Below are 10,460 nucleotides of genomic sequence, written 5' to 3' on the forward strand. Positions count from 1 at the left end.
AGAATTGTTATTTGGGGCTTGTCTAAACTCCTTATAGAAATGTGTTGTCAAAGACCCCACATGTGTCACTTGAAATACGATGTGAAATTGCTGGAGCACTAAAAAAGAGACAAGAAACTTCAATTCAAAGCTGCTGCTCACCAAAAATGCACAGCAGTGCAGTTAGTTAGTCTTGTCAGATTGATGGGAACTTTCGTCTTGCAGAGCTTGGAAGTTCTTTTTGTTTGTTTCTTTTTCCTTTTTCCTTTTTCCTTTTTTTTAAGTATAATTTCTGTATAATTTATTTCTTTCATAGTAAGTGATGGATTGGAGCTGAGGCCAAAATACAATGGGATTCTCCACTGTATGACCACTGTCTGGAAACATGAAGGACTACGAGGCTTATATCAAGGGGTAACTCCAAACATGTTGGGAGCAGGGGCTTCCTGGGGACTTTACTTTTTCTTGTAAGTAGAACTGTAAAATGTGTCATATCCTGTGCAATGTAATGTTTAGATATGCACTGCATCTTCTTTGGGGGTATAAAAATGTGCTAAGTGACTGATAAAACTGGTAGTTCTTTTAGTAAGTCCAGGTCTGTTACCCTCTATTATGGTTTGCTGTTTTAGAATGTAAGCAGTTTGAGTCAAAGACCTGTTATTTTGTCAAATACATTCCCTTAATGCTGCGAAAATACTAAGCAACTTGAGAGATGGTGACATCATTCATGAAGAATCCTCTAAAAGTGCCAATGTATTGTGCTTAAAACCTGAGGAAAAATAAAAACCTAAACTGATGTGGTAAGAATTAAAGAAAATGGTAAAGTTTTCTGCTAAAGCTAAATGGTTAACTGATTTTTAATAATTTTAGTGACAGTCAGTTCTTTCATTGTCTTTGTGAGTTGATGGGCTTTGCTGATAAAGCCCTTTCTTTTTTAATACTCGATCTTTTCTACTTTGTTAGCTGTGTAACTGTGACCTGATTTACTGCTGATCCCTATTAATTGAGCACTGTAGGGAATAGTTAGTTGGTATGCCTATGCAAACCTCACATGTCACTTGTCTAGACTCTGTTATTGTTGGGCTTCAGTCCTCAAGCTTTGCTTTAGATTCCTATTGACAGTTCAGCTCCTGTTGATGGTTTATCATTCCACCAAGAATGGAAACTGGACCAACAGAAGAAAGCTCAGCATATTTCTGAGCTAGAAGATAAGATACCTGTCACTACTGCTCTCAGTAAAAAGGAAGCAGTCTAATAATTTTGTTTTAGAAGTTAATTTTTACGATCAGATAACTGTTTCAAGATGCAGTCCCATTGATACTGACAGCAATACTTTCTCGATTGAAATCTGTATGACCATAGTTCACTTTAAAGGCTAACTGCTCAGAGATCAGTTAATCAGCTAAACAAAGATAGTTTGCTTAAATATGTGTTTTCAAAGGTTTATGTTTTCTCTGATCTTAAGTGACTTGGTTTGGACTTTTTTTAGTGATGTAGGTTTGTTTTTCACCTTTACCAAAATACATGTTATGTTTTCCAGTTACAATGCCATCAAAGCTTACAGAAAGGAAGGGAAGCTGGAAAGTCTCAGTGCAACTGAACACCTAGTGTCAGCTGCAGAGGCTGGTGAGTTTAAATGTAAAGATGAATGTTTGCTTCTGGCCTTTCTATATTCTGCTCCCTGCCTTTGTGTGTCAGTGCTGCCTTTTCTTACAGGTGGCAAGTATAAGTGTTTTGAATCTAAATGCAATCATTTATTGTTTGTAAATAAATTAATGATGTCTAAGTTGAATAGTTGGATCACTGTGATCTTTTCAGTTTTGCTCAGAAGCAGCAGTTGTCACAATACCTTCTAACCTTTTTTTCATTGTGTATAAGTGTTTTCCATATTTAGTACTATATTGAGTCCCAAAATATAACTATAAATCTGCTGCTATCAGCTTGCTAACTCATTAAATGTTTAACTCTTAGACCTGGAAAAGAGGAGGCCTATTGAAGTTAATACAATAAGTGAACTGGTCATTGGTATTTGAAAATCCTTATCTATGGTCCAAGTTTTTTTTAGAAACTAAAGATCAGAAATAAAAATACAACTTCTGTCAGCAAGACTTTTAATATGTTGTTTCTAACATACGTTCTTGTACATGCTTCTGTGTTGTATTTAATCTAGGCAATTGAGAAGACTTTTTATTAAGCTGTTGGAACATTCATTTAATGTTGAAATATAAAGCATATTGTTTGGTGTGAAAAATAGCAATGGGTTCTTTTACAACTATATTTTCAATAACCTGTAAAGCTACAACAGGTTGCTTCTGTTAACCTGTCAAGATAAGTAAGCAAATTTCTCATGACTGAGGTGTCCATTCAATTTTGAGCACTTGTATACCCAAAGAATAACTCGGATAATCGGGAGTACATTAGGAAGTTACTTATGTTTCCTGTCTACTCTGGATTACACTACTGACTGTGAGAAGGTGAGGCAGAAAAGGAGGTATACTAAGAATATGCAAAAAGTCATATGCTGTACAGAAGTATTACCAGCAGGAGTAGGTTGGACTTCACTGTGAGCTTTGAAGGCAGAGAGAGGAAACAATGAGGGACATAAATGTCACTGTTTTAAGTAACATGAGTACTCATGTAGGATAAGTAGTTTTGTCATTGTAGAAGCCTGTGTTACAGGGGACTGAAGAAACAGGGACAAGCTTTGGAGTAACAATCAGTCTAACTTCCATCTGTTCTCAGGAGCCATGACTCTCTGTATTACAAACCCGATATGGGTAACGAAGACACGACTTGTGCTACAGTATAATGCTGGCGTTGATCCGTCAAAGCGACAATACAGAGGAATGTTTGATGCTCTTATAAAGATATACAAGACGGAGGGCATACGTGGCTTATATAAGGTAATAAAACTGAAGAAAAATTCCAGGATTGTCTGGCACCACTCAGCAGCACAGTGAGGCTTGTAAATACTAATCTGAAAAAAAATACAAGTAAATTTTTGTATTAGCTCACTTACTTTTATTCTGTGAGTCTTCTTTACCACTGAAGAACTGCAGCAAAAAGGCTTCATCAGAAGAAATGCTATTGTACCATTGCAATGTAAGAAATCACTGAAGAATAGAGAGTAAGCTTTATGGCTAAGCAATATTCTATTGGGTGATAATGATGAAATGAGGGTAAACTGCAAGCTGCTTCTTAATTTTTTGGGGTCTTCCTATAATTAGAATTTGGATAAGGAGGGCAGCAATAGCATAATCTGTCTTGCTGCTAGTACTTTCTTCCATTTCATCCCTTATCTCTGTCTTTCTGACATCTCATGGAACATAACATATGACTAAAGTAGTTGCTAATTTTTTTTTTCACAATGGACGGTTTCACAGCTGCTCATTTGCCCTCTAGTTACTGAGATCTGTAATCTCTCATCTCTAGATCCATAAAATTTGCAGACTTCTACATACTGTCTGCATATGTGTGAGTTTTTTATTCCCTTTAATTTATGGAAACAGTTCGCAACTGGATTTGGACTTTTTGCCGCCCCCTTCCTTCTGGCCATGACATCAAGGTGCATTCATCAGTGCCTGGAAGGTGTGAAGAAACCTATTTTAGTTCAGTCTGGCTCTTCCCCTGCAAGTAATGCTAATGAACAAGAACACTGTCTCTTAGGAGTTGTCCTGATTACTGAACATGAAATTATTTTATTTGCAGGGAAAAGTATAATCCTTCCTTTGCTGAACGACTAATATGCCACATACCGATGAATGCCAAACTCTGACATCAGGAACAAGGCAGCTTACTTATTCACACCTAAATTGAAATTGTCAGGATTTCTGATTTGCCTGCCTGGATGTCTGCTCTGTTCCATGTAGATAAGTTATAGTTTCTTGCAGGGTTTAAGATGTGCTTCCATTGAGTTACTTTTCATATCATTCGTGCATGTAGCATGTGATGCCTTTGGCACTAGACACTTCTTTGTAGTGTTAATCTGCAAGTGGGGAACTACACCAGGTTCTTCCTTTGAAAGAGCAAATTACTTGTTTAAATCTGCAAAGAAGGTGACCTACATAACTGTGCACACTGAGCAACTTTCATTTGATGTCAGGGGGAACTTTCATTTAACATCTCTGTGTTGGGGAAGAAGGCGCCTCTTCAAGTCGCTCTTTGACTTCTCCGTACTTTAGCCTTCCTCCATTTTCTGTTTTTGAGGGCATTTTAATCTTTTCTCTTTCTTGCTTTATTTGAAATTTGACGGCTGAAGTTTTGTTAATGGCCCTGAGTTGCAGCTGTAGTGTACATGAATGTCATCTTTTTCCTCATAATCTTAATTTCAGATAGAATTCCTTACAGCAAATAACCAACCAAAAGTTGGAAATAAAAACTGGAAGTAGTTTCTTTCTGATTAATTTGAGATTAGTCTTCTAAAGAATGGTATTTCCATCCAAGCAATTCCATATTTGCTCTTCATTTCACAAGATGCTGTTACTGGTCTCGGCAATTCCTTACAATCGTTTGGGGCACGAGACTAGTAATGTCAGGATGCATCAATCTTTCTAGCAGGGGTCAAAGCTGTCTTTATTAGCTCTGTTGGGTATTGTTCATTCATTAAACTATAGTTCATCTGAAGATGGGTTCCTCAATAACTTATTCTTCTTGAACTTGCCTGGTTTTGAAAAGACGGGAGTCTTGAGTCTTTCCTTCACTGATTATCCCAGTAATCATCTAGTCAGTGATCTTCCCCACCCTCCATCCATTAGGCTTTGTTCTTTGGCCTCTGTCCCCCAGATGACTGGAGACAGAGCTGCTCTGCTGCACACCAGGCTGAGCTAAAAAACAGCTTGGGGTTATGTAATTTGAAGATAGCTGTAGATCTGTTGGAGATCCGAGCTCTAAAAACTACTTTGCCATGAAGTTGAATGTCATGCAACCATCTCCGTGTTGTATGGTTCCTTTCAAGCATAAGGCATTTTTGTGTAAAATTGTAAGAATAAGAAAACAGAGTAGGAATATTTCAAAAATCTCCTCAGCCAAGATATTTCATTACTGTGAAGAAATCAATTTTGCTTTGAAACATTTTTCCATAAGAACACATTGTTTTGTATGACCAATAGAAGCCGAGGTCAGCTCTTATTTTACTAAGGAGCATTGTCTGAGATTGCCTCACTCTCTTTTTGTGTTTTTTAATATTGGCTCAACATTAAAAGTCCTTCAGTCTTTGGAAGCTTTCCCCATCAGCACAACGCTTAGAGCATGCTGGTACTCATTTAGCAAGGATCATCAGGAGATGCTTTAGGACTCTTGGGTGCAAGTTATACAAATCTGCTGGCTTAAATTTAAGTTTAGCACTGTTAAATGTTGTTTAACATTCTTCTTTTGTTAGTGGGGAAAACATTACTTCATTCTCCTATGATATCAATACATCATTCTAATTCTTTCCAAGCAGAAAGCAATTATTTCCTCTGTCTTTTAATGGTTTTGCTGTCTAATCATGGGCAAATGTCTGTGAAGATTTTCCCTCCTATCATTATACATAAATTTCATACTGTTCCTTTTTCTGCTGACCCAGATAATTTTTTTATTTGATATTTTCAATAACTTTGTTTTTCTTTGTTCCTTCTCTTCTGTTTTTGTATTACTGGTTAGTTTTCTTTTCTGATCCAGTATTTCTGAATAACAAATTTGTCCTTTCCCTATGTTGTAGCCCTTTGGCTTCAAACTTCACAAAATTCTATGATTATGCTCCCAGTTGACAAAATATACATGTATAGTTTAATTCCACTTACTATCATCTGAGGAAGTGTTTTTTCTGGGACTTTAGCTAGCCCTTAATGCTTTTCGTCAGTTTGTGGTAACTGATGATTAGTTCATGACCATTACTTTCTCCTGTGAGAAGAAATTCATCCTCATTTATCAGAGATCATAAAAATCACAGCCTGAGTGACTCATTATCGTAAACTTAGAAATCTGTAGCATCCAGAGAGCTGATCTCTGAAGTGGTAGAAGCTCTGGGCAGTTTTTATGCCTGCTGTTGTTTTAGTTGGGGGTTTTTTTCTGCAAGTTTGGAGTTTATGAAGTAATTTGTTGTTTTGTCCTGTTACTGTAGACATTCCAATGGACTCCTACCAGGATCCCTTCTCTTTTTCTTCTTCTCCAGGCTCTTAGTAGTATATTGATAAGTCTTTATTCAACATTCTGGGCTTCTGATTTAGTCTAATACAGAGTTTTATGTCTCAACACATCTTTTAATTGTCTTACGTGAATGAATCATGGGAGATCAGATAAAACCATTCAATACCAGTATTTTTTGAGAAATTTTGATTCTCTGAGTCCTATTACTTGCATTTCGATCACTTTCTCCATTATAATTGTTCCTTTGCAACATTTTTCAGCAAGCTTTTGGCTCCTTTAAGTCATTTCTGGCCAAGATGATTGATTTCCCATTTATTTGTATTTTTCCACTGTTGAGTGACTAACTCTTCAAAAACAGAATTAGTGCTTCTCAGAACCCATGCAGATGACAGATCATTTTCAACTGAGCTAGTCCTGCTCCTGAAAGAACTCATGCATTCTCTTTCTTGTAGAGACACCTGTTTTCCCCCTTCACTTCAGTTTTTTTGGAAGTAAACTTTTCTGTATATTTTTATATTATAATCTTACTGTCCATTATTGGCTCTTATAAATGAGGAGCATTTCCCAGGCTGCTTTGTTACACCTTTGGTTGCCTCTGCTGGGCTACCTTGCGATATGCTCTGAGCAGGGTGAGGGATGCACTCAAACTGATTTGAATCTTAGATTTATTTCTGTAATGTAAACCATCCATGAGTCCTTGTATGAGTTAGCTTTTCATCTGTGCCCTTCAACTTTCCCCTGTGCAAGCATGTGTGTGTGTATAATATATATTACACACACACTTTTTTATATAGAAATGTATATAGATATATCATAGATACACATTTATATACACACACACATGCACACATGTACATACGTATCTCCAGGACTTGATCACAAAAATTTTTTACACCTTTGCTCCTGATAGACCCCCTTGCTGAGACTCCAGCTTCTGTCATTGCCTCACCAGTCTCAGGTGGGAACTAAACCGCTTAGTGCCAGTCCCTGGAAAGGGGCATGCACTGAGCAGCACATGGGCAAAACTGCAGCTTGATTTGTATTCCTACGGTCCTGATCCATGTTACCAGCTTTGTAAGACCTGTGCTGGTGCCCTGTGAGGTGGAGTCCCTAGGCCACTTGTTTTATCTTGTTCACTCATTAGATGTTTTTAGCCTGTATGTCATTTGGAGAAAAGTAACATTTTTTACACTCTTCTGTGATGCCTGCCATTAATACCAACCCAGAATTGGCTTTGAGTCATACTGCACAGTAGGATGTGTGCAGTCACAGTTTGTAAAGTAATGGAGGACATATGTGTGTGTGTGTGTAAGCTGAGCTCTGTCAGGTTGTATAGTTTCTGTGGGTTGCTGTTTAACCTTGGTTTATTCCTTTTTATAGGGATTTGTGCCTGGTCTGTTTGGAACTTCACATGGAGCACTTCAGTTCATGGCATATGAGGATTTGAAACTGAGATACAACAAGTATAGAAACAGAGTATCAGATACAAAATTGGTATGATCCTTGAGAATAAAAATGTGTTGTGGCATGTGAATAAGCAGAAATTTATTCAATTTGTCTAGGCTGTAGAACAGCCAAGTGTACAAAGTATTGATACATTAATTGGAATGTAGAATATATAGAAGGAAATTGGACTAGATGATCTCTGGAGGTCCCTTCTAATCCCTAACATTCCGTGATTCTGTGTGAAATAATACTTTTTCACTTTTTAGGAACAAGCAACTGGTTAGCACTGTCTTCCTGTAGGGAACCCAGCTTCTTATTTTGGCAAGTGTTTTGAGATTTTAGAGGGAGGAATGATTTTTTTGTCTTACGTGGTGGAACCATAGGTGGTGGTCTTAAACACTTAAATGGCAAACTGGTCAGGTGCAAGTTGGGCAAAGGTTGTTACTTTTGGAAGAAGTGTTTTCACTTGACAGGAATGAGAGGGCACAACTCACGTTTTACAATTAATTACTTGTAGCACTGTATATAGTATATGTAATTTTTTTAAATGTATGTATTGCAAGGGGGGAAGAATTCTAGAGTATTGTTTAGTTCAACAATTAAAAATCAAATAAGATTTCAGGAAATTGGCTAATTTAAGCTGTACTTAGGGCAAGCCTGGTAATTTTTGTTCCTTTTAGAACACTGTGGAATACATAATGATGGCAGCTGTATCCAAAATATTTGCTGTGTCAGCAACATATCCCTATCAAGTTGTGCGAGCTCGTCTTCAAGATCAGCATAATACATATTCTGGTGTGTTTGATGTGATCCGCAGGACATGGAGGTAGGCATGCAGAGTTAAAATTTTACATCTTGGAAAGTGAGTTTTACGGAATCAGAACTATGTTTACTGGTTTCCATGCTGCTGACTTGCAGAACCAGTGCAGTTCAGAGCAAACAAACTGTTAGCTGTACAAAGTCATTTTGTGCAAGATGCCACTAATACCAATAATTTAAGGACAAGGGAGGAGATAGGAGATGAAGCCTGTTTTTTATTCTGTCTCCCTTTTCTCCTCCCTGGCAAATTTCATTTACAGGTTGAAAAATAACATTGAGTTGGCTGTTTTGGGGCTCTTAAACAATGAAGTCTCTCTTGAACTGCTTTAGATTATTGCATACGACAGGAAGGTTGTGCTGCTGGGTGTTGCAGCTAATCCAAATTCCTGGCAGGAGGAAGTGAGCTAGCCAGAGCTGTTTCTACTGATGTCCCTGGGTTACTCTGCGGCCTGGCTGAATTTGTAGTCTAATCCCAGCTTCCTGTAGGACTTTTAGAGAACTGTTACCTCACACCTATGCCTGTCTTCTCACAAACTTCTTCCCTCAGCTCCGGAAAACACATGAGATTTTTCCCACAGAACTCTGTGTTGGTCACCTCTGCAGTGTGCAACCAGTATTAATCTTGCTTTGGACAATGAATGTTTCTGGGTTGCAGAATGTTGCTAGAGAGACATGAATGGGGTCAACTAACTCTTGGGGTATTAAGAGGTGCCACCTGAATGAGTAAATGAGGTTGTGTTGTTCCAGGACCACCCCTGGCTCAGAGGCAGTACAACCATTTTGACTGAAGACAATTCAGAGTGAAAATGGCTTTGATGTCTCGGTGCTGTGCCCTTCAGTGCTGCAGTTCTGATCAAGTGTGAATGTATACAGCCATTTGGGGGCCACGGCTGTAGTCATTATGAAACAAATGCAACCTAGAGCCCTAGGGAGGGTAGTGTAAAACACAGCCAAGCACTTTCCAGGATTGGTGTTAACTGTATTTTCTGCTCCAGGTGTCCTAGGCCTCCAGGAAGCCAGAAAATAGGGAGCTGAGATTAAAAATCTTTGAAACTTTTTAACAGACCGAACATGAAGACTCTGATTCAAATTAGAAGTTAGATTCTCATTTATTGGAAAGTGGAATCAAAATTCTGGAGGAGGTGCTTTAATTCTCTGAAAATAAATGCTGACTTTCCTTAGTTATGTTGACCCTCAGCTCACTTGCCGTTACATGACTTAAAACCACCAAGCCTTTCCGCCCTGCTGTCTTGAGTGAGATTAAATATGTAAATGCTTTGTAGAACAGGCTGCAGAAATTTTAAATTATTTTAACCAGTTCTTCTGACACGAAGAAAGATAGTAAATTGCCTCCTCCTTAGACAATACAAAAAAACCCAAAAATCTAAACTCTAGGCTAAATATCTGACAGAATACTATTGTATGTTCAGAAAATGATGGGTTAAGATTTGATATATTATGGCTTTTTAAGCACTGTAGTAAGAAATTATTCTGAAATTGCTATTCTTAACCTGAAGTACCTCTCTCAGTGCGAGTGCAAGAAGAAAAATGCCAGGCTTTGTTTTATGTCTGATTTCTATTAAAATACATTAATTAAAACTAAATGTTTTTTCTGTGTCTTTAAAGGAAAGAAGGAATTCATGGATTTTACAAAGGAATTATCCCCAATGTGATCAGAGTGACTCCTGCCTGCTGTATTACCTTTGTCGTTTATGAAAATGTGTCTGGTTTTTTACTTGGTTTTAGAAAAGAAAATAATTAAAGGTATGATCTTGTGTTCATAAGGAATCTATCCTTTATTTTTTATAGCTATGATCTGGGAGAGACTTAGTTCAGCAGTCTTTTTTGACACTGTGAATTGATCTAGTATTTTGAGGAAAGAACCTGGAGACAGTAAAACCCTGCCAACATTTCTTCACTGAAAGTTCCTGTGTTGCTGCCTTCCTCTCTGAATCAGCTGTATCTGCATGAAACAGATGTCTCTGCAAGTGTGAAATAATAGCACTGTGACTGGGTGGAGGCAGCTCTGCAGCAATTCAGTTCATCCTGGCCTGCCTGGAATAACGGACTAATCTGTTTTGACAAGTCTT

General features: G+C 37.8%; 1 protein-coding gene across 1 annotated transcript; it reads left to right on the forward strand.

Annotated features, from left to right (window-relative positions):
• Positions 1-294: 294 nt before the first annotated feature.
• Positions 295-10,459, forward strand: SLC25A32 (solute carrier family 25 member 32; the record flags this gene model as incomplete). The annotated part of the gene is made up of 6 exons (XM_010163568.1): positions 295-446; positions 1,520-1,605; positions 2,722-2,882; positions 7,486-7,599; positions 8,232-8,377; positions 9,997-10,459. Coding segments are annotated over 6 exons (795 nt in total), but the record flags the coding sequence as incomplete, so codon positions are not given.
• Between the last annotated feature and the right edge of the window lies 1 nt (position 10,460).

This window comes from Antrostomus carolinensis, unplaced genomic scaffold (genome assembly GCF_000700745.2).
Source record: "Antrostomus carolinensis isolate BGI_N321 unplaced genomic scaffold, ASM70074v2 scaffold15392, whole genome shotgun sequence".
Lineage (NCBI taxonomy): Eukaryota > Metazoa > Chordata > Aves > Caprimulgiformes > Caprimulgidae > Antrostomus > Antrostomus carolinensis.